General features: G+C 39.9%; 1 protein-coding gene across 1 annotated transcript in view; it reads left to right on the top strand.

Moving 5' to 3' along the window:
- The window catches only part of MAPK12 (mitogen-activated protein kinase 12), a 42,625-nt gene extending 20,152 nt beyond the window's left edge, over positions 1-22,473 (top strand). The window contains exons 5-12 of the mRNA XM_009286859.2: positions 8,075-8,104; positions 9,805-9,852; positions 15,385-15,499; positions 16,180-16,251; positions 18,373-18,452; positions 19,240-19,318; positions 20,901-21,074; positions 21,925-22,473. Of these exons, the coding sequence (XP_009285134.1) occupies positions 8,075-8,104; positions 9,805-9,852; positions 15,385-15,499; positions 16,180-16,251; positions 18,373-18,452; positions 19,240-19,318; positions 20,901-21,074; positions 21,925-21,995 (669 nt within the window). The 3' untranslated portion in view covers positions 21,996-22,473. The remainder of the gene's footprint in view (positions 1-8,074; positions 8,105-9,804; positions 9,853-15,384; positions 15,500-16,179; positions 16,252-18,372; positions 18,453-19,239; positions 19,319-20,900; positions 21,075-21,924) is intronic.
- The last annotated feature ends 1,404 nt before the right edge of the window (positions 22,474-23,877 follow it).

Genomic DNA, 23,877 nt, shown 5'->3' with positions numbered 1-23,877 from the left:
AAAAGGAGGCTGAGGGGAGACCTCATCGCTCTCTACAACTACCTGAAAGGAGGTTGTAGGGAGGTGGGTGTCGGTCTCTTCTCCCAAGTAACTAGTGATAGGACGAGAGGAAATGGCCTCAAGTTGTGCCAGGGGAGGTTTAGACTGGACATGAGGAAAAATTTCTTTACTGAAGGAGTGGTGAAACATTGGAACAGGCTGCCCAGGGAAGTGGTTGAGTCACCAACCCTGGAGGTATTTAAAAGATGTGTAGATATGGTGCTTAGGGACGTGCTTTAGTGGTGGACTTGCAGTGTTAGGTTCATGGTTGGACTTGATGATCTTAAAGGTCTTTTCCAACCTAAATGATTCTATTCATATCTCTCTCATCTCTTGGATCTTATACGTCTGTGGACTGCAGAGCCAACAGCTATAGCAAAACAACATACCTTTGAATTTTACTGACTCTCACAAAGATGATTCTAAATGTATTAGCGGTCATATATTTTGTATGTTTTTCTTCCTCATCTTTCTCCTAAATACTGTTTGTTATTGCTACTGTTTTTTTCCTCTATTTGGCTTTTAAAAAATGGACTGTAATTATTAAAGTTCATATCTTATAACACAAAAAGAAGATACTCCTTAAGCTCCCTGTCCATCTATAACCTATATTAATGTGATATGAAAATGCTTCTCAATCTAGATTGGTACTGCAGTTCTTAAATTACAGTGTTTGCTTTTTGGATGTACACAACTGTTGATCATAAAAAGGCTATTACTTCTTTATTATTTTTTTCTTTTGGTGACACAATTCCAAGAGAAGAAAAACCTTGACCTAGCTCTGCAGGCTTCAGCCAGGCTCTCCTGCAGTGATGGCCATTCAATTCCCTTTGCTGCTCTGGAGATGCGTATTGTAACGAGGCCATGGAACAGCACTGTCTGGAATTGAATGTCATTCCTTGGCTGCTGCTTGCACTGTGCAATTTTGGTTTTACGGTCCTGTGTCTGCAACGTACAACGTATGGGGAGACTTTCCTCTGTGCTCATACAGAGATAAGTGGAGTCGGTGTGCTGGAAGGTGCGATGCACAGGGATGTGTTTGTGCAGTGGAAATACAGAACTGGTTTTGATACAGGGACATCTGGCACATCCATCAGGGTGCTGATTCTCCCAGATCTATATTTGCACTGCCAAACACTATTAAAAATAAATAATATCACAGGACAGCATGCTGTTCCTGGACAGGAACATCAGGAACAGTGTACCCAAGATTCCTTTGTCTTTCAGTACTTAACAGATACAGAGGAGCAAGTAAATCATTTTACTCCCATCACAAAACTTAGTAAATATACTTTGTTGTTGAGTCCTGCATTATTAATTTCTCTTTGACCCTACCTTGGATTTTGTGTTCTTCATTTAGTAGATTTTCACTCACGCAGCCTTTTACATATGCTAAGTAATTATCCTTTTTATTCTACAGTTGTGCATTTAAATGCTGTAATTCCCATTTTACAAATGCAGAAACTAAAGCCAGGTTTGGGGAAATTGGCTTTATTTAAACTAGAGGGAATTCACCTCCGATCTGGGCTTTGAATGTGGAATTATGATTTCAGTTTTGTAGTTAGTTCCCTAATTACAAAGCCATGTCCTAATAAGTGTTTTCTCAAGGACCATGTAAGTGGAGCAGTCTGTTTAGTTGCAGGTAACTGCCTGGGAAACAGGTTTCCAGCAGAGGCGTGCTATTCACCAGAGATGAAAAACATCATTTGGGCTAATTTTACAGGCAAGCAATATATGAACTGTAAAAAATTAGCTTGAGTTGAGTGTAGCGGAAAGGATGAATAATGAATTTAATTCCAGTGAAATGGCTTAGAAACATATTTTTGTCCTAGTGGCCTAGATTATGGTCTCTCACAGAGGCCAACAGAGTGGAATTTGTGGGCCCCAAAGGTTGACACTGAAGTCTGTTGGATCAGTAAATGTGGAAGGCAAGTGGGGCAACTGTGCATGGTTGACATACATCTGAAGAAAACAGAGCAGGAATTAAAGAGGATGTGTTGTGTTTGTGTGGCAAGGTTTGGTAGTGGGGGGCTGCAGGGGTGGCTTCCGTGAGAAGACACCAGGAGCTGCCACCCACATCAGACACAGCCAGTTCCATCTGGCTCCATGATGGACCCACCGCTGGCTAAACCTGAGCCCATCAGCAATGTTTGTGGCACCTCTGTGGTAACAGATTTAAGGAGTGGTAAAAAATGCTGTGCAGCAGCTGTAAGAGGAGTGAGAAAATGTGAAACAACCCTGCAGACACCAAGGTCAGTGAGGAAGGAGGAGAAGGAGGTGCTCCAGGCACCGGAGCAGAGATTCCCCTGCAGCCCATGGAGAAGACCATGGTGGCACAAGTTGTCCCCCGCAACCCATAGAGGACTATGTCAGAACAGATATCCACTCTGCAGCCCATGGAGGACCGCATGCTGGACCACATGGATGTGCCCTGAAGGAAGCTGTAGCCCATGGAGAGCCCGCACTGGAGCAGGCTTCTGGCAGGTTTTGTGGCAAGACCTGTGGCCCACGGGGACCCACACTGGAGCAGTCTGCTCCTGAAGGATGGCATCCCATGGAAGGGACCCATGCTGGAGCAGCTCATGAAGGACTGTCTCCCGTGGGAGGGATCCCACGCTGGAGCAGGGGAAGAGCGTGAGGAGGAAAGAACAGCAGAGACAAAGCATAATGAACTGACCACAGTCTCCATTCCCTGTCCCTCTGCGCCACTCGGGGGGAGGAGGTAGAAGAATCAGGATTGAAGTTGAGCCTGGGAGGAAGGGAGGGGTGGGGGAAAGGTGGTTTTAGTTTTGGTTTTTGTTTCTAACTATCCTATTCTGTTATTAATTGGCAATAAATTAAATTAATCTTCCCCAAGTTGAGTCTGTTTTGCCCGTGATGGTAATTGGTGAGTGATTTCCCTGTCCTTGTCTCGACCCATGAGCTTTTCCATTGTATTTTCTGCCCCTGTGTCCTGCTAAGGAGATGGAATGAGAGAGCTGCTCGGTGGGCATCTGGTGGCCAGCCAAGGTCAACCCACCACAGAGGAAAAAAGCAGGAAGTTCTTGATGTAAGCTGCTATTTCCAGGATTTTATAAAAACGAGGGCAGTTCTCATTCGTTACAAGGCAACCAGCAGGGATGCTGAGATGGGCTTAGTAAATTGGTATCTCTTGTCTCTGTAACTGTGTTAGATCTTCTATAAGAAGTGGTTCACTTGAATATTTTGTCTCTTCCTCCACATTTTTGAAGAGCACAACTGTACTTACCTCAAAATTACAAGCAGGAAATAAGACCTTATTCAGCTACTAGAGTCTGATGTTTTGTCATTTCCTATTGCACGGCAAACATTTGAAAACAGTCTTTACTGTATCCATTCCATTAAATTTTGGATTCTTCTTGAACCAATTCATCCAGCCGCAATAATACACCTAGTTGGAAATATCCTTAAGAAATAGGAGTGGTGCAGTGCTTGAGGGACATTCCTGCAGCACTGTCTGTGCTAGGAAGTGGGTTAAGCTGAAAGCAGTATTGCTAGCATGCAGAGAAAAAAGAAAATGGGTCAGTAATTTGTTTCTTCTTTTACAGATATCAGTAAGTTAGCTGTTTAAGAAAGGGTCTCCCAAGTTTTGCATTAAAATTTTGTACTTTTTAAGGTCTGTTGTATCTGGATTAAAGACAGCCCATCTGCGTTTACTTAGATTGCTTTTTTGGCAGGGTGGGGGGAACAAAGCATACACTTAGCTAGCACTCAGTTGAGGCATTATAAGGGAAAAATACTTTCAACACCTGGGAAGGAGGAATATACCACTCTGCAGATCTTTGTTGTAAAACTCTTTCAACTTCCCAAGCTTAGCCTCTCATTTTTATAATGCATATTAATTTTTTGCACCTTTTAAATTTGATGGACTCTCTTTTGGGTGGTTATTTGGTGTTAAAGATGTTACCTGCAATATGCATTTGTCCTTTGTGTAAAGTACATAAGCACTTTATGGTATCTGTATTTATGTCTGGTCAAAGGCAAGAAGGCTGTTCATAATTTTTGTCCCATTGCATACTTCTATTGTAACAATCTGTTTACATGTGACAGTTAAATGCGTGTAGAAAAAACTGCATGAGTGATGTATTGTTAAGGGATAGGAGATTTTTGCTAAGCCTCCAAGTCAGTTCCTTGCAGGCTTCGTTTCTACATTCTACCTGTCGACTGGTTCTGGATTGGTTGTATACCAAAATGCTCAACAGGCTTGATTTAAAAAATATATAAAAATTGAGGTCAATAGAAAGTTCATACTGAGTTCAGGAAGATTTGTATCAAGCCTCAGGTCTTTGCTCTGTAAGTCTATACAGTCCTTGTTTGTCAGTTAGTTTCTGTTCTTGCCATTTTACTGTCTTCTTTCTATAGAGAATGAAATATTAATTTCCTTTCTTTGGTGAGCCTTGTAATTTATCAGAATTTAACTTCATCTGTGGTAGGAAAAAACAATGCGATTTGACACCGCTTAAAATCAATGATGTGCCTCTCCTTTGTCTGTTTCCTAGTCGGGCCTTAGCCTGGCATTAAATTTTATTTAAGTATGCGCTTGCAACTTGGAAGGGCTTTCATCTTTTTTTGTTTGACAGAAAAGCTGTGTATTGTCAAAGAGTACAGAAGGCAAGCTGAACATAAATGTCTTTACGTAGGTGGAAAGAGGCTGGAGCTTCCAGCGCTTTCAGTCTTGGGTCCCTCTTCTGCAGGAGTGCCAGTTGGGTTCCTTGTTCATAGAGGTCTGGGGAGGTGGGCGGCAGTCCCGTTTCTTTATTTGTACAGTATTTGAGAATGGACGGATAGCTCTTGGGCCATAAAAATACCTGTTCAAGCTTCTTTTGCCATACTCATGGTAATATTTACCTGCTCTATTTCTCTCCTTTTGTCATATCTATTTACTGTCTTTTGTTCACGTTTATGTTGTTCTTTCTGCTTTTCTGCTTTCCCTTCCCCCCTCACCCATTTCCTCTTCAGTTTTTCCTTCCCTGCCAAGTCACTCCTCATTTTCATTTTGCGTGCTGTCTAGAATACTTTCTCCTGAGTCTTTTCTGATTCCCTTTTGATTAGCTTTTTATTTTGTGTAGAGATTGCATATACAGACAAGAATTCTTATAATTTAGACAACTGTTGGATAGCTTCCTAGCACAATCTGAAGCTCGCATTCAAGGATTTATGCATGCTACCAAAAATTGTCTTTAGGATAATGCACAGAGCTCCTGTGCTCCAAGGCACTTTGCTCACGTTAACTGGGTTCTTGAATCACATATTGTTCAGGTGAAGTGGTAATAACATTGTGAAGGATATGTCTGCTCTGGTCTGGATGTTTTTGCCATGTTAAGAGTGAAAAAACTGTCAATAAATGGATAATTTAATGAGGAGAATCAGTAAGAATAGGATCCCATTTCAGAAGGTTATTGAACTGAAATGGAAAATTTTCTGAACGAAGACTGGCGTAGTTCCAGTGCTGCTACCTGCCAGGAGATAATAAAATGCAGTTAAAAAAATACTGCTATTGTTAAAGAAACACTGCAGCACAGCACCAGTATTTCAGCTTACAGAAAGGCTGATGTGTACATTAGCACCAGGAATAAGTGCTATTTCATGTAATCTCAGTAGTGTTGTATTAAGAAGAGTGTTTAGAAAATATAGGAGTTCTCCCCAAAGCGTTAACATTATTTTGGTGCTTTGAACACTCATAAAACCTTTGGTGGGGTGATAACGTCAGTGAAACCATGCTCTTCCCCCCAAAGAGGTGAGATTTACTTTAACTAAAACTCCGAAGGGTGCAGTCCTTTTAATTCCTGTTTCTACATGCCACATTCTTAGGTGCAGAAATTCCTGGGTCTGCCAGTTACTTCTTTACTGTCTACAGTCATACCAGCAAAAATAGCCTGTAGAATATTTTAAGCATCTGCTCTGGAAAATCAAGAGGCTTCAGTAAGAAGACATTGAAATGAGCTAGAATGCAAGTAGTCATTGTGCTATCCTTGATCAAGATGGCTATTGGCAGAAGTCGTCAGCTTTTTCCTCATTTGTTGGGAGTCTTAACTACTTACAAATACATTTCTTTTTTAAAAAAAAAAAAGTATACATTCTCTCTGGTCTCTGCGTACAAATGACAAACTTCCTCTTTTTGCATCTGGTTCCTCCCATCCTGATCCACTTCATGCACATCCATGACAGAAACAACGTTTCGTAGTTCTTCATTTGCTATAGCGGTTTTACAGCCTACGTTCTGGGGAACAGCCCTGCGCCCTCAGCCCCTTGTGTCTGCCCCAGGAAATCCTGTGAAGCGCTTTGGCAATTCCTATGGGTGATGTTAAACCTTACCTCATCTACAAGTAATATGCAGGAGGAATTGGTCTACCGCAAATGCCAAGTCCTGCGTGGACTTGGGTACAGCAGTCAGCGGTGCGCCTGTGTGGCAGCAAAGCCCTATCATCATCTGGGCTGGATTGGTGAAGTTGTAGCCACGGGTTTTTTTTCCTCTTTTCAGAACCTGCATGACCACATCTGGAGCACTGTGTCAGGTGTAAAAGAGGAAAATGTCAGAGATTTTATTTTTGTTCAGTCACTGTTTTAAAAACTTGGTGCTTTAAATCCAGGTCTTGTGCTGCTTAGGTTGTATGGGTTTTGTTTAAGTTCAGAAACCTAAGTCTGAAACGCACATTGGATCTGTCTGAAGAAGTTAGCTTTGACCTGTAGCTTTGCTTTCTTTTCTCTGGTCCCTTCATCAGGTGGACTATGAGGATCCCTTTGCAGAGGGACTGTTGCATTCATAAGGTTAATTGCTCATCTTCATGGCTGCTGGGGAAGAAGACAATGGTTGCTGGGGCTATGGCTGGTTGGCAGTTACCCTGCAAAGTTCAGTGCTTCGGTGCATCTCCGTGAGACCACCCTGACTGTCCCTGGTTGGTCTTTCCTGGCTCTGACAGCTGGTTTCCAGTAACTTTTCCCAGTTATCGTCCCATTCTTCAGGGTGGAATAAAATGAAAACTCTCCAGGTGAAGCTGGTGGGATTCGCATCTCATCCATCTTTTCTGGGGACGTTTTAAAAAGCCTTTCTTGTTCTTGTGTTGCTTAGTGTCAGTAGTATGAGCTGCCATCAGTAGTATGGTCTGTGGGGTTTTCGGATCAGTTCCCCACACCTGAAATGAACAACAGTAGCACATCCCAGCCCGCTCTTGGAAAGCATGTCCTCAGTTCAAGACAACTTTCTGCATTTCAATCCTTGCAAAAGAGATACCTGTGTCTGAACTAGTGACTAGAGGCTCTCTTTATTGTGATGAAAATAGTCTCTTCTAGGGCATCATTCAGCTGGTGAGAGGGACTGCATACTTCAGCGGGGAGCGTTTGGTGACAGACATCTGTATTTGGTCAGGTGTCTTCCCAAAAGAACTAGTCCTAGGCGTCCAGTTTGTTGGTTTCACTTCTGAGAGCCCTTAAATAGGTCACTGGAAGGGTGATGAAAATGTTTGGGTGAAGGAGAGTGTCTTGTAACATGACTTCTCGATGTTTCATTGAGGAATTATTGAAGCATGTAGCAAGACTTCTCAGCTAAGAGCTTGACTGGCCTCCATCCTGGTCTCAAGTGATTTCTAAAAACTCAATACTGCTGCAGCATACGAATCTAAACTATGATGGCACACGGGAGACATCTATTGCAAGAGAGCATTTCTGATATATAAAATAGCAGGATTTATTTTGATACATAAATATAGATATATAGCAATGCCAAAAATTAACTGGAAACAGGATTTTATGTATGGGAAGAATTAGAAAAAATGGTATGATCTGTTGCAGTACTCAAACTGATTTACTGGTTTCTCGTTACTGGGGGAAGGGAAGGGCAAAATGCTAGTGTAATTATCTGAACGTTAAAAACATAGTTAAAAGGATCTTCTGTGCAATAAATAAACATTTTCTAATTTCAGATTACTTTAGCACCATGAAAAAGTATTTTCTCCCCTGCCCTGGGCAACTTCTTAAAGTCAGGACCTCATTAACTAAAAAATACTTTCTCTTTTTACAGTATATTCACTCATCAGGCATAATTCACAGGGTAAGTGGAAACAATATAAAAGATGTTTATATTCTGATAATGTAAGCGGTGTTTGTGTATAAGCACGCTCATAAATATGCCTGAACTTCTGTTTATAGTGTCTCTATAAATAGTGTTTGATGATGCCTTTGGTTTCTTGTTCAGTAGGAACAAAAGGTGGTACGGCTACATCAGTGTAAGTTGGGCACCCAAGTTGCACTGAATACAGCTTGGATTTGGATTTCTTAAATTACTTTGTGAAGTTGAGTTGTAAGTCCTCACGAGCAAATAGTGTCTAAACTGAGATGGATAAGAGTTCTTTCGGGCTTTTTTTAAAATTAAGATTAAACTTTTAAAAACAATGTTTAAATGTTGTTTAAATGTCATGTTAATGTTCAAATTTGGGGGCGGAATGAAAACATAGAAACTGAAAAAATAGTCCAAAATTTTAGATCCTTGAAAACCTCGATTTTTTTTCTGAGAGAAATTAAGCATCTGATTCTTTTTCAATCTCTGCTGTGTTTAACGTCTACTTAAAATCACTTTTGCACCGTGAAGGAGTTCTGAATGACACTCTCGTGGTATCAAGCAGCATAACTTCCCCCAAAACTGCATCAGAACAGGAGAAACTGGCCGTTTGTAATAAAATATCAGGAGTACCACAGAAAGCGCACATTGTATAGTAGCTTTAAGCTGGACATGGAAACCACGCAAACTGCCAAAATAATGTAATAAATTGGTATTTTTATTTCTACAACTGCTGTGACCATGGTCTAAATTTACAGTTGCTTAGATTTTCTAAGCTCCCTCTTGATGGCTCTTGAGCTTCTTGGTTTCGTTAAGGTTCTTTGCACCGATTTGCTTTTCTCCAAGGCCCCTCTGATCTTAACATTTTCATATAAAACAGCTGGGTGCCTGTTAAAAAGTTCAGAGAGAAGATTCCTCTAAACGTCTTGTGCTAAAGTGACAAACAAAGGTTTACAAAAGCTGAAGGAAAACTTATATCTGATTTTTTTCTTTCTCTTTATAACTGTGAATGTCTAAGAGTCACTGACGTTGCAAAATCATCTTAGTCGTTGCCAGTACTCTTCCCTTTGCTGCTAAACTTAGAAGTACAAATTCTGAAGATTGTTAGAAGTCTCTACAGGAACTAAAGAGGCTTAAGGGAATTTTTTACATGTTGCAGTCTCCATTCAATTGACTTTGTTAGGAAATTGATTTTCCCACAGAAGAGAGCATAGGCTTTTATGTAAAAACTTGTTTGATTCCTTCAGTACTCCTAGGTCTATCAGGGTATGGAACCTTTTTAAAGTATACTTTGATGTGCAATGTGTACAGTCCAGAAATATATATGTGAATCCTTAACTTTGTGGTGTTAGTATTAAATGCAACAAATTTATATCCAAACCCACACACACAGAACTTGCCAGTTCTTTCACTGGCAAGTATTTTTCTGACTTCTAGCAGGAAAAAAAAGTTGATTTGTCTGCAGGGAAAACATACTGGAAAAAAGCCAAACATATTCAAGTTTGTGTCTTTGTTTCTGTTATTTGTTAGATTTAATTTTCTAATTTAGACCTATGACACCGTTCTAGCTGTTGCTGTTCTAAGTAGTTGTATGAAAACCATTAAACCTAAATGAAAGAGAAAGAGAGAGAAAGAGCGCTTTATTGTGCTTGCTGTAAAATAAATAAATAACATCCTTTCAAATCTGATTACAGGATCTAAAGCCTGGAAACTTGGCAGTAAATGAAGACTGTGAATTGAAGGTAGGATATATTTATTTGAAAAAACAGTTAGATGTATTAGAAATACACCACAGAAGACAACGGGTGCAACAGCTGTAGATGTGCTGGCTGGTTTCAGGGATGGGCCAGGCTTTCAGCCCACGGGCTTTGAGGAGTCATGGAGAAACAGGGGAACGCTGGAAAATGGAAGGGAAGAGAATCAGATGGGCAATGGTAACAATCCTGAAAAAAATTACAAGACACTGCTCCTTATAAGTATTTTCCCATTTGTCTGACTTCAGTCGCCACAAGAATAATTAAATATTTATTTAAGAAATAAAGTCCTGAATAGTAAGAATCTATTCACCTTCTATTTGTATGTCCTTGACTGACATAAATATGCATTTCATACGAATGGCAGAGCCGATGATCAATTTCTGAGATCATTCTAGAGCCAAGCACAAGAAGTGGCTGCACCTCAAGCTAGAAACATTGCCCAGGATGTCCCAGCTGAAAACATCCAGTCCAGATAGGACACTCCGGGAACCTGGTACCCAGTGCTAACAGGGGAGAAATGGGGGTTGACTCCAGGATGTAGGGGAGGATTTCTAGTGAGGAAGTCAGTGCCACGGGTTACTATATTTCTGGCATCGTTGGAGCGGTTGGTGACTTTGGTCCCTCCAGCTGGGTGAAGGGCAGCATAAGAACTGAAACTGCTTCTGCAGGTTTGGCATTGACAGAGCAGTCCACGCCACAGCTGTGTGCCCATGCCAAGCGCGTGTGCGTGGTGGTAACAGTCAGCCTTCTCCTGTGTGATGTGTATGTTGCAATGAATACTGGTATATTTTATGCAGTCACTCAACTAAAAATACTTTTCAAGAAAAAATCATGTCATAGTTACAGTCAGATAAGAGCTGTAATGGAGAACTGTTTTTATGATATGTTGCAGCTAATCACTTCAGAGAAGCATGAGAGGAATCACGTACTGCTCACCACGAACAAGAACATCTTATTTCTTTGAAAGTGATTCCTTCTGCACTGCTACAACTAGCAGTAGTATCAATTGCATGTAGACTGCAGTGTTTTTCATAGCAGGAATATATCAGTTCTGCTTGATTTTTGCTCTTAACTGAAGTAGTGAGGGAAAAAAATCATTAAAGGGAGACAATTCCTAATTCAGCCTCCTGTAGTTCAGCTATTAGCTGTTTCTGTTGCTACACTGCAAGACATTTGCACTTTATGGCATTTCTTGTATTACCTGGTTGCTGCTGCTCTGGAGTGGGGCAAGTATTGGCGTGTACCGTGACTCCCTTCGTCCTACCCATCGGGGCTTCCCTCGAAAGATGGGTAGGGGGACAGTGCACATCCACACCTCTTTCCAGTATGGAAACTGGGCTTAGCTGGCATGCACTCTTGGAGATTGGGGCTGTAGCACCCGTTGTGGAAAGTATCTGCCCTGAAGTTGCCACTTCCTGGGAAGTTCTCAGTACTGAGTCCATCTTCTCCTGCACAATGTTTGTCACCTCAAGCCTCCTTCTAAATCATTGGACTGAAATACTGAATCTGACCAGTTCTGATAGCAGTTTCTTACATGTATTGGAAATCTTCCAAAGTCTGTTAGAGTGGATAATATTTGTACTTCAGAAATAATTACGCAATGTACCCTGACCTAGCAAAAATGCATCTATTTGGCTGTGTAGAATGACTTTGTTATAAAGAAGCCAATCATTTATTGTGAAGTAGAATTATGTAATACTCAACACTGCTTATTTTAGGAATATAGCTTATTCTCTTGAGTGTAGAGATAGTAGCCCCACACTGCTTCCAGTCCCCAGTTAATTCTGTTCTTGTATTTTAATAGCACATTACTAATTTTTAGAATTGTTTTTGTCACCTATTTTCTCTTAGCTCTAGCAATCTGAAAGGCTAGTCAGGTTTTTTCAGTTAATTACAAAATCAAGCTACGTCTTCTATCCTGTGCTTGAATCATGACTGGCCTATACATCGTCACAAAACAACAGTAAATCTGAATGGGGGCTTTTGTGTCCTGATACGTAAGTACATTTAGATCTTATGGCTAAGGTTTCTTCCCTAAAAGAGACAAGACTTTATGGGAGTAGTTCAGTTATGTGGGAATTTCAGCTTTGAATAAATACAGAAAGTCTAACTCTGCAAGCCAGGAGATACAGAAGAAGATCAAAGGTTGTGAAGCACTCCCTTAAATAAAATAAAAGTTGATGCAACACTACAAAAATGTTTTTTTAGCATATAATATACAAATTATATAGTTGCACATAGCTGTTGTAATACAATTTTTTGCTCTTTGGAGACTGATCTGAATGTTCAGGGTCCTGTCATTTCAGAATTTCCCTATCTATCACAAAAAGCCGTTGTCTCCTCCTGGCTTGTAGGTGGCCAAACGGTGAGTGGGTCCCAGGGTGATGAGGAAGAAAAGAGAATCTAGAAAAAGGTTGATGCAACACTACAAAAATGTTTTTTTAGCATATAATATACAAATTATATAGTTGCACATAGCTGTTGTAATACAATTTTTTGCTCTTTGGACTGAATGCTGAATGTTCAGGGTCCTGTCATTTCAGAATTTCCCTATCAAAAGCCGTTGTCTCCTCCTGGCTTGTAGGTGGCCAAACGGTGAGTGGGTCCCAGGGTGATGAGAAGAAAAGAAGAATCTAGACAAAGCAGATGTTTTTCCCTTCCCTTCCCTTCCCTTCCCTTCCCCTCCCCTCCCCTCCCTTCCCTTCCCTTCTCTTCCCCTCCCCCCCCCCCCCCCCCCCCAGCTGTGCAATTACATTTTGAGATGCAGCCCAGGTCTAAGACATTATTCCATGATACGGTCACTGTATCTCCACTGTATCTTCTTATTTAACACAACTTAATTTTCTGTTACCTTGGACATTTTTAAGCTCTTAGATAAACAAATAATAAGGCAAATAATTCTATATCGGAACACAATTTTGTGAAATGACAGGGAGAAAATGTAGCATTAAGCTTTAGTTTTTGTTTCTTGACTCTCAGAGTGAAATTATGCTGTCCCTGGTTGTATGATAAGCTCTGATATCATATGCAGAACAAAAGTGCAAATTTGCAATTAGGAAATACTGGTTGCTAAAAGGCAACTCCGGTCTATAAACAGAAAGCAAACTATAGTATGTTGAGAAGTGTGCATAAAAAAATCAAGGCGAGGATTTGACTGGGATCTCTCTTACACTGAAGGGGTTGAACTGACTTCCCCCACATGCATGCGTTGGGGTGCAATGGGCAGGATGTGACCCTGCTCTGAGACCGCGCCTTCAAAGTCAGTTTATGCGGGCACAGGACCATGCTGCCAGGGGTAGTCCAACCCTTTCCTCCCACGTCTGCGCACTCAGCAGCTTCCCCTCCATCAGCTCCGGTGGCGATGAGGCTGTAGGCAAGTTGAAACAGTTCCTTGAATTGGTAATTAATTAATAAGCAATCGGTTTTCTTTTCACAATGAGCTTTCTGGCCCCCTCATCTGATGCTCTCAACTGCTACATAGGAATCAGAAAAGTGACAGTGAAGGGTGCCTGAGGGGAAATCACTGCCCTTTCAGCAGTCTTGAAGTTACAAGTTATTTTTGTTACGGTTATTGAAGCAAGTTAGGAAAATTAAGTTTGCTGAGTAGAAGGGGAGCTTATCCTTGAGGAGCTGAGGGGAATTTGCTCTCTCTTTCATAATTCCTGCATTATAAAAAGGATTTTCAAACTTGCTCTGAAAATTGCTTTGGAAGTTCCAGCTGAAAAGTTGGAGTGTGAGAATAATAGTTTCATGTGAAGATTGTTCTTGAAGTGATACCATGTTAATATTAAGTACTAACAGCAGGCACTTGTTCCTGAGCCTAATGAATATGTAAATGAAAAGAAATCCTGAAGTTAATACATAATGCACAAAAATTCTCGCTGTCATTTTCTGCTTTTACGAAAATACAAACCCAAATTATATTTTAGCTGTCTCCAACTCCAAGTATCACAGGCCTTAGTATGGAAAAGGCCTAAAAAGCTGTGACAGAATATATGGTACCACATGTGGCTTTTGACCTATTACGTAAAACTTCTTTTTTTCTTCTACCCCACTCACGTGTTACTGGGAAGACATAATGTGTGTTGTATGTGTAGAATAGATTTGAAAGCTGTATATAAAAGTGTATTTTGTTACTGCAAATGTTTTGAATCCAGTAAATCTTCAGTACCCAAAGTTCTGAGGGGTAACTTCGGCCATAATTAATTGTATTTTATTGGTAAGAATAAAAATCTCTCCCTTGGCATCCTATTCCTGTTCTTTAATTGGTACGTAGTCAGCAGTTCTGGGGAAGATGTGGAAATGATGTTTCAAGCATGGCAATAAAGATAAGCCATAACATTTTATACCCTTGATCTATGAATGAAAATATAATTTTCCTTTCTGCTAGTTCCAGGGAATGAGGAAACTATCCTGAAATATTTTAAAATGTTTAATTACAGAGAACGTTACAAAAACATCACTCTTGGTATATTAATGCACAGGTGCTCCTAGTAAAAATGTCTGCCCTGTCAATATATGTGAAGCCTGATACACCTGGAAACTAGTGGCTGTTCATGCAAAACTACATATTCAAGTATCTGTGGATGATGATGATTTATCTTGAATAGACCTTACTTACCCAAGACCCCTACTTCTTGTTAGAAGCATGAACTGCCTGATAAACTATGAACTGACTGTCGTTCCAGGAGTGTTCTCACTGTTGGCTGCATCTTTTGGCACCATCTTTTGAAGGTCCATACAGGTGGGCCCTTACGTTAGCCAATTTTGTAGAAGTTGACGAAAGGCCGTAACATTCATTTTTAATCATGCTGTTGTACACATTGCTATACCTAGAGATAAATATTTGACAGTCTTAGAAATAAGCTGAATTGTGCACAATCCTTTAAAAAAATTGCATTGACCTCGTGTTTCTTCCAGAGGGTTGTTCTGTAGTTGACGCAGTAGGTTGGGGAAAACTCAGTGGGGCTAAATAATCATAATTCCCTACTCTTGTTGTATATTATCGATGTGACCTAGAAGAAGCTTCCCCTTCTATGAAAACTCAAAAAACAAAGATAATGATTCCTCCTTACTTAAGAATATTATTGGAACACACTCCTGAATACTTGTGCCACCTGGGATATGAGAGCAATGAATACCATCTAAGATGGGTGCTGTTCTTTTAGCCCTGACAAGCTATGATAGTCATTCCATGGCCAGGGAATTTTTTGCATTGAATGGGACCCATATCTTTTTAATTAGTAATTGAAGAATTTATTCTTTTCTTTACTGGTTTTACAGCGTTTAGTATTGCTATATGAGTATCTAACGCGGGAAAAAAAAATCGTAAAGCTCCTTGCTACTTCTGTCTTGATTTTTGAAATGAGAACAAGACACTTCAATGAGAAAAAAGATGCAAAAAAAAGCCAATCTCTACAGAATGCTCTGATTCTTTTTATTTTCCACATTTGTAAAGTCTGTATAAAATAGATAACTAGCTGTCCGATCAGGATGTTCTTTGTGCTTCCCCTACAGATTCTGGATTTTGGATTGGCGAGGCATACAGACAGCGAGATGACCGGTTACGTGGTTACAAGATGGTACAGAGCCCCAGAGGTCATACTTAACTGGATGCATTATACACAAACAGGTCAGCATCTCTTCAGAAAAGTCTTAGCAGAGCTGAAGCATTCACTGAATCAGGCAATGTATAAGCAAGTCTTTGTTTCTGAAGTGAATGAGAAATTGGAGGTGGAAATGGCAATATAATTATGCAAAACTTCCTTGTACATAAATTGCAGGTAATCGCTTAGTGGTTGTGAGTTTGGGGGCTTTTTTGTGTATTTTCTGAGAGTAACAGAAAGTGCCAAGGTGGTTGGAAAAAAGTGATATAAATATATACAGATGTGACAGTCTGGTCTATGTTCTTGTGTTCTGCACTGACTGTCATCTTCCTGCAAAGATGTGCTGATTGTAACTCGAACAGATGAGGGAAAATGGCAGAAGGAGGGAATTCAAGTAATGCTAGGATAACTGTGGAAGTTTTTGAAAGCATTGAAAATTTACTTTCCATGTGCATCTGCGTGTTACTGAGAAACTGATTCTGTATGTTATCAGATTATCTCCAGTTTGCTAATTGGAAAGGCTGGTAGTTTTACCTATGCTGTTCATCATACTTGGCAAGGCACTCATTTATTTTGTAACAGGCTATAAAGGCAAATTTTACACTTCTTTAAAATATGCTTTAAATTTATACATAAATTAAACTTTATGTATATTTAAATGGACAAGTATTCAGCAATTTAATGTGACTATTGGTCTTTTTTTCAGTTGACATCTGGTCTGTGGGCTGTATAATGGCTGAGATGATAACAGGGAGGCCTCTGTTCAAAGGAAATGATCGTATCCTTCAGTGAATTTATGACACTAACGTAAGAAAATGATGAGAGGTTCTTATGTGATATAGTAGGTCTGTTCAAAAACTGATGAGCTTAAATTGAAATGAATAGTAAAATGGCTTGCATCTTTCTCATTAATTGGTTATTTGATATCTACCACTTTTGCACATGTGCAAATTAAAACTTGTATTACTGAACTTTTTCAATAGAGAAAGAGAGGTGGTCTTTGAATCACGTCTCAAGTCATCAGGTAATAGGTTCTGTGATCATAGAAAAGACACACTTTGATTTTTTTTTAGTAATAGATTCCACAACTCCAGAACATGCACAGAAGATTCTGCTGTAGTTTACGGACTTATGTGCACATGGTAGTCCATTTCATGCTTTTGAGACCAAAACCAAAAAATGTTATGTAAGTAACATCTAGTGAAATGTTTTAGATTTACAGAAAACATCGAGTCCTATCATTTCATTGCTGAGGAATTAAGAAAATAGTTAAGATCAAGCAACTTCAACCTCAAGTGATACTTCAGTGGCAGTAGTAGTTGTGATAGTTAATAGAGTACGGTGTTAAGAGAAGACAGCAAGAATTTCTAACTTTTTTTTTCTGTTTCCCAGCTTTGTATATTTGACAGCTCAGCCTAATCATTTTGCACTGCTTTTGCCCTTGTGGAGTTCCAGTCAATAAATTGTTTATCTGCAAATACTTGTTTACAGAATCACAATTGTTTAATTTTAGTTATATTTGTATTTAAGTACTTACATGTAAGATTAGGACTTCATTGCATGGATCATATTATTCTTGTTTTGTGAGGAAAAACATAAAAAAAGAAGATTGCATTCACCAAAAAAATGACGGGGACTATGGAAAAGTAGAATACATCAAGTTATTTCAGCTGTACGGATTTTAAGTACGCATTAGTTCTTAACAAGAAAATACTAAAACAGCCTTTGACTAACATAGCATTTCTCAACTAATGCTAACCTTTACATAAATAAGGAAATGAATGAATCATAATTTTCAGGTTGCACTGTAAATGTAAGAATGGAAAAGCTAGTATTTTAGTCATATTGGGTTTTGGAGATTTCAGAACTATTGACTGAAGTTCTATGTCCTGTGTTACGAAGGAAATTACCCCAGCATAATAGTCCTTGCTGGCTTTCGAGTGTATGAATCGGTATTACCTATTGTCAGGGAAGTGCAGCCATGGGTTCAGCTGTGGGTAGATGAATAAGAAAACAGCTAATTTAAGGGATTTTTATTTTAGTATTATGAATAGGTTATCCTGCAAACTTGGTGTGGGTTTTTATTTATTTATCTATTTCATCAGCATTACCCACCATTGCCTTTTTCTGCAGAGGTTGGTGGAATCCTCGTGTGCCCTGAGCTCTGATCTAGCTTCTAGCTTCTCATCTGCTGCTCTTACCAGAGCAGCAAACAAGTCATAAAGCTGTTCTCTGCAGCATTAGCCTCCTGTAAATATGGTGTTTCTTTTTTGAAACAGCTAATACTGTTTCTGATTAATCTGTGCTGGTTTAGGACACAGAAGACTAGGGAGTGTTCTGATGCCTTTCCCCAATGTCTCCAACATATCAGCATCTGGAATCGAGCTAAGCATGTGGGAAATGTGGAGGAAAGGGATTAATTTTTGTCCTCTTGAAGTTTCTCAATGTGGAGAAGAACTAACACAGACTGGTTTCCCCTGATTTTTGTTCTGTTCATCGTACCACCTGGTGTTCCCTGTGACTTTTCCTGCCTCTACGTCACAGAAGTATTGGATAGACCAGGGCGATGCATGCAGTATATGTGTTGATTGTTCAGATACTCCAATACTTTTGGACTGATTTTGACCAAAAATATAGAGGAGGCCTGGTGATATTAGAGGAGTTTGGAGATGATTCAATTATGTGTTCCCAAGGTATAGGATATTTTATTTCAGGTACTTTCAGTGTATTTGCCTTTTGCAAGAAAAATGGAGAACTTTCATCTCATCTTTTATAAATCTTCTGTTCACTCGTTGCACTGTGATTTTTGCTTTACTTTCTAATAGCGAAGAAACTCACAATTTTTGCAAGGTGTTTATTTTTATGGTGAAAGACTTTGTTCCTTATTTCTGGTATTCAGATCTGGACCAACTCACAGAAATAATGAAAATAACAGGTACACCAACTCAAGATTTTGTTCAAAAGCTCCAGAGTCAAGATGTGAGTATTCTGCTTTGTCAGTTGATTTTACATGTCTTAATTTTACTTAAGCCATGCTCAGTTCTTAGGCTGGCTGAGATAATATGTATTGACTACTGAAATGACCCCTGATGGTACATCTCTGCCTTGAAGAGCTTTGCACACCCAGAATAGCTATTGGAGATTAAGGGGGCACAGAAAATGATCAGGACACTTGAAAAATCTATGTATTTAAATACTTCAAAGTTTCCAGTGTGTACCATATAAACAGTTGAGCTGATGCATTACTACCTTTATTGGAAACGTACTGAAAACATGAACCTATTCAGAAAACCCAGTTGTTATGCAGATGTCGCTGACTGTCTTTCCTACTCTTGTGTGGACGTCCTTCTAGAATCCTTAAGCCCCTACTGTAAAAAAACTAAAATTAATCATTAGACTAACTATACCATTTAAATACTAATGAATTACTGTATAAGGTTCACTTCTAGAGATTCCTGTAAACTCACTATGACATCCTTGCAAATGATGCATACATATTTATTCTAATTAATATATTAAGTACAGAGAACTAAAAATTAAAGCTTTACATTATCATTTCTTAATCACAGTTTTAAGGCTTGATTTAAAAAAAAAAAAGTTCCTTTCAACAAGAAAGTGAATATAATCGGGGTTTATGACCCAAAAAACCCTCCATTTGTACAATGTGCTATCAGAGCATTGGTGAGTTACCTATTACGCATATAGTTAATGTTGTCACATTACAAAGGCAGCAAAAGTCTAATTTAATATTCATGTTTCTTTTAAGGCAAAAAACTATATCAAAAGCCTCCCAAAAGTCCAGAAAAAAGATTTTGCATCCATCTTGAAGTATGCAAATCCTTTGGGTAAGACAGTTTGTGTCTTGTTCTTGTGTTCGCATTGGAGGCAGCAGCAGTATCAGACAGGTTATGTGATGGTTCTCGTGCTTTTCTATCTCTTGCTTTCCATAATTCATAACTTTGATTGTAGTGGCTGAACTTTGCCAAGTTTAGACCCTGCCAGGAATCAGATGTTTCTTAGAAGAGTCAAAAAAGAAGTATTTTGTGTTTTAGGCTCCGATCCAGCATCTGCTTAATGGTTTTACTGGAGCGGCTTTCTCAAGGTCCCTGGGAAATTAAACATATGTTATAAATTTTTCTGTGTATTGTATTTGAAATATAATTCTGAAAGCTCAATCTGATCTACAGTAGAAATGCAAGCAAATAGAAAGCTGACATTTTAGTCATGGAATGAATACATCCTGAGAAACATCTGTGCATTCCTGAGAAGCACTGGCTTGGATTTGATAGATATAAACAGCCAGAAGAGCATACCAAGTGTGCATAACTGTGACGTGACCGAAGGCGGCCAGAGCTCTGAGGTGGCTCTGCCCAAACCTTATCCATTCCCCAATGACCTGAACATTCACAAAGCCAGTTTTATTAGAATATCAATTAGGATGATTGAATCTTCTTAATTTAAGAAGTTAAAATTATATGTTCAGATACAGTAGAAATACACATGATTAATAAGCAGCTCTTACCCTGACTGCATGGTTAGCTCACTGACCTTCTCAGCTACAGCAAACTACACATTTCCACTTAGTTTTTAGTACGTTTCTTCCTATCACCTCTGTGGCCATCTGGCTGCTCCTTATGTAGAGCGCAACTGCTTATGATCTGGAAGGGAAGGTTGGAGAGAATCCACAATGTGGCAAGCAGGAGTTGCAGCATCCTGTCCCACACTGTTGCCTCTTCTTCCTTTCAGCTGCTCCACCCAACCCAGGAATGTTCTTTCAGGATAGAAAAACAGAGAATAAACACTTCATTCATCATATCTGTTTACACTAGCCCATTTTGACAGTCTAACAGTGGACCTGATCCAAAATCCACTGGAGAGGAACATACAAGATTTTCGTGGATTGTTTTGGCTGAGGTCAAAACCACATAGCAGATAAAGTCAGTGCTGATATTCTGAGCATGGACAACTGACTTGTCTTAGTGAACTTCAAAGTGTACTTGGGCTTGGATTTGGTCACACACAGAACAATTCTCATTAGCTCTACACCCACCTGTTCATTCTGCTGCTGTCAGGTCATGATGTACCTTAGAACCACAACACAGTGGTGGCAGTGATGAAAGACACCTGGGAAAGCCCCAAGCACAGTGGTCCTTGGAGCAGAGAAGTCATTAGCTGAGGTGATGTGGCTGTATTGCTTACGGAAGCAAGGGAGCATCTCTGCATTGCATCAGGCTTTGTACACATCCTAGCTTGCTCACAACGCTATTTTGTCATGCAGATGGGCCCCACTGGCTATAGAATGAACACCCAATGATTCTGCTTTATAACTCCGTGTATTTATTTGAAATATCTCCAGGGCAATGTTACTGTGTACAAGCTGGAATCAGTGGTGTGATTTGAATGCACTGTTTATTTTCCATTCAATAGCTGTAAACCTTTTGGAGAAGATGCTGGTGCTGGATGCAGAGAAGCGAGTCACAGCAGCTGAGGCTTTGATGCATCCTTACTTTGAACCAATTCACGATCCTGAGGAAGAAATTGAAGCTGAGAAATATGACGACACATTTGATAACATGGATCTTCCGCTAGATGAGTGGAAGTGTGAGTTTAGTTTTGTGATGTTTTAAAAAACAACCAGATAGAAAGGCCATCCAGAAATAGGACTATTCCCCTTTACAGATTACTTCCTCTGCTTTTGATGGAACGGAGTAAGTAGACAGCATTAAGATAAAAAAACGTTATTGATAAGCCAGTGTTCCTCTTATTGAGTCCTCCTGGAACGATCCCCAAAGGTTTCTTCTCTGCCTCCTAACACAGGCTCTCCTCCTTCTCCTCCTTCTCCTCCTCCTCCTCCTCCTTCTTCTCCTTCTCCTCTTCCTTCTTCACGTGTCTGTCCTCCCATCTTCTGCAACACAGGAAAGAAACCATTTCTGTAATATGTTCCTTCCAGTGGATAGGACAGGCAAACGGATTCCTCAACTGTTGGCTCTATAGGACTGCAACGGTTGCTGGCCTTAATTTTAAGTTAGGTTCTCTCAGGGAGAGAAAACATATCTATCTCAGCAGAGATTTAAGTCTGAATCTAGCTTTCATCTAACGTCAGAGATTTGTATTTTGGCTTTTAAGTGAGGACTTGATTTTTAAAGCTGATGTGCTCAGTAGCTCTTTCTGAGGATATTGCCTCCTATACTGTAAAGCCAATGCTCACATCCCTTTGAAAGCACCTATAACATTTCAGTATTGGGCTACTTCTTCAAATCTGAAATGGTGAAAAAACGATCCTTGATTCCCTTACTTTTTGTACTCCTTCTCTCTTTTTTGCCTGAAGAGGTCTCTCTCTTCCTGACCTAGATCAGAGCCTAACCATGCTGGGGGCTGCACCTTGCTTGTGTCTGTGCAGCTCCTTTTCTGATTAGACCAGCAACACTGTGTTTATTCTGTTGTTTTCCAGGCATTACATATAAAGAGATACTAAACTTCAAGCCACCACAGACATCGGAGTCAAAGGAGACAGCAGTGTAATTGTATGACTTAGTCTTTTCAGAACTCAGAAGAAAGCAGGAAAGTTGTAAATGTTTGTGATATTTCAGGTGTATAAAACTTTTATAAATAAACTGGATGTAATCTGTTTCATCTGCACTGTAAGAAAGAGCAGTATCTTTTACTCTGCATGTGGAAGTTGGTGCCTTTGGAAGTAGTATTTCAAAACTGTCCAGAAACTTATTCTTGCCTACAACTTCTTCCTTCTGCACGAAAGGATTCAGACTGTGATAACCTGGTGCCATCCTTGAAAGAGCAGGTAGGACTCATTCTTCAAATCAGAGATCAGAAGAGTACAAGTTCCCACCCTAAGCAAGCTGAGATACAGAGCATGTCACAGATGTGCCATGACTGCTCTTCAAGGCCATTGAACTGTCTTGAATGCAAGAAGCATTCGTGTGAGTTCCTCTGGAATATTTCACCTCAGTAAGATACCTGGGGAGGCTAATCAGCTTCTGCTACCTCAGCTAGTGCAGCGGGTAGTGGAGACACAGCCCGAATGAATGCCGATGTCCCCTCTTCTATGTGAGTGGAGGAGAACCTGAGCTTCAGCCATTTCTGACAGATCTGGGCAAGAGGCAAGAAGCAGAGAAGTATCGATGTCCTAGATTTTTTCCAAGTATCCAGCATAGCAGGACAAGATGTGACAAACACACTAGATGAACAGTCACTAGATAAACAATCACTGTCAAGGGGTACAATATTTTCGTCTGAATACAGTGCGGTCTCTTTGTGTAATAGACCAGGGATCAAGGATTTCCAGGGAGAAATTCTTAAGACTTTCTAAAATTTTGTAATCTCTCTAGCATCTTAGTATTGAAATGATCACTGAAAAAGTACATCTTCTCAAAGGACGTACTGGTTATAGAATCAGCGGTGCTGATTTTAGAAATAAAGCTGCACACAGGTCACATTATAGAAAATGAGGATAAAAATGCTACGCTGCAGCTGTTCATGGGGAATACCTGCAGCAAGCTGTTTTGTTCACAGTCTGTAGAGGTGTTGCCAGGTGCAGTATAACAACTGTTCCTTTTTTTAGCCTTTTGAACTCACCTTAGTTGGGGGGGACGACCCTCAGACCTTCTGTTGGGAGGTGCCTTACCGGGGAGAGTCAGCTTCCTGATGGGATATTGGTTAGACACTTCATGAGTTCCTCTTACTGTCTGGGTTCATTTATTGTGTTTTCCTAGGTGCTTAGTTTGTAATAATCTCTCAGAGGTAGGAAAAAGAAATTTGCAAATCTTTGGTGAAGAATTGCTCAGTGAGATTGCTTGTCCTTGTTAAAGGTAATCTCTTTACAGTTGACTATTTGAATGTGGATTATTCCCAGTGCAATATGCTGTTGTGTGTTGCTACTAAGTGAAACAGTTGTGAAGAAAGACATTTGATCTTAGCAGGTAATAACTGAAAAAGAATTAAGAAATTACTTAGGGTTTTTTGCTTTAATAACCAATTTAAACCAGAAGTTTAGTCAAGGCACAGTTGTTCTGGTTTTTTTCGATGAATGTTTAAGTTAAACACCTGTAAATATTAGCATTTGTTTAAAAATAGTGATAAGCATTGATTAGCTGAGATGGGCACCTAGAGAGACTAAATGGTAAAAGAAACCTTGAATTACTGATGTATTTGACAAGTCATTAAAAACTAAAGTTTCAGGAATGCATGCAAAAGAAGCAGAGTTTGGCCTGTTCAGGATGTTGGTTGAGAGAGTCCCTTGGGAGACGGTCCTGAAGGGCAAAGGGGTCCAGGAAGGCTGGACATTCTTCAAGAAGGAAGTCTTAAAGGTGCAGGAGCAGGCTGTCCCTGTACGCCGTAAGAAGAACGGGCAGGGAAGACGACCGGCCTGGCTGAACGGGGAGCTCTT

The sequence above is a fragment of the Aptenodytes forsteri genome, unplaced genomic scaffold (genome assembly GCF_000699145.1).
Source record: "Aptenodytes forsteri isolate BGI_AS27 unplaced genomic scaffold, ASM69914v1 Scaffold166, whole genome shotgun sequence".
Taxonomy (NCBI): domain Eukaryota; kingdom Metazoa; phylum Chordata; class Aves; order Sphenisciformes; family Spheniscidae; genus Aptenodytes; species Aptenodytes forsteri.
Note: the sequence above shows the minus strand (reverse complement) of the source record. Positions and strands in the feature narration are given on the sequence as shown.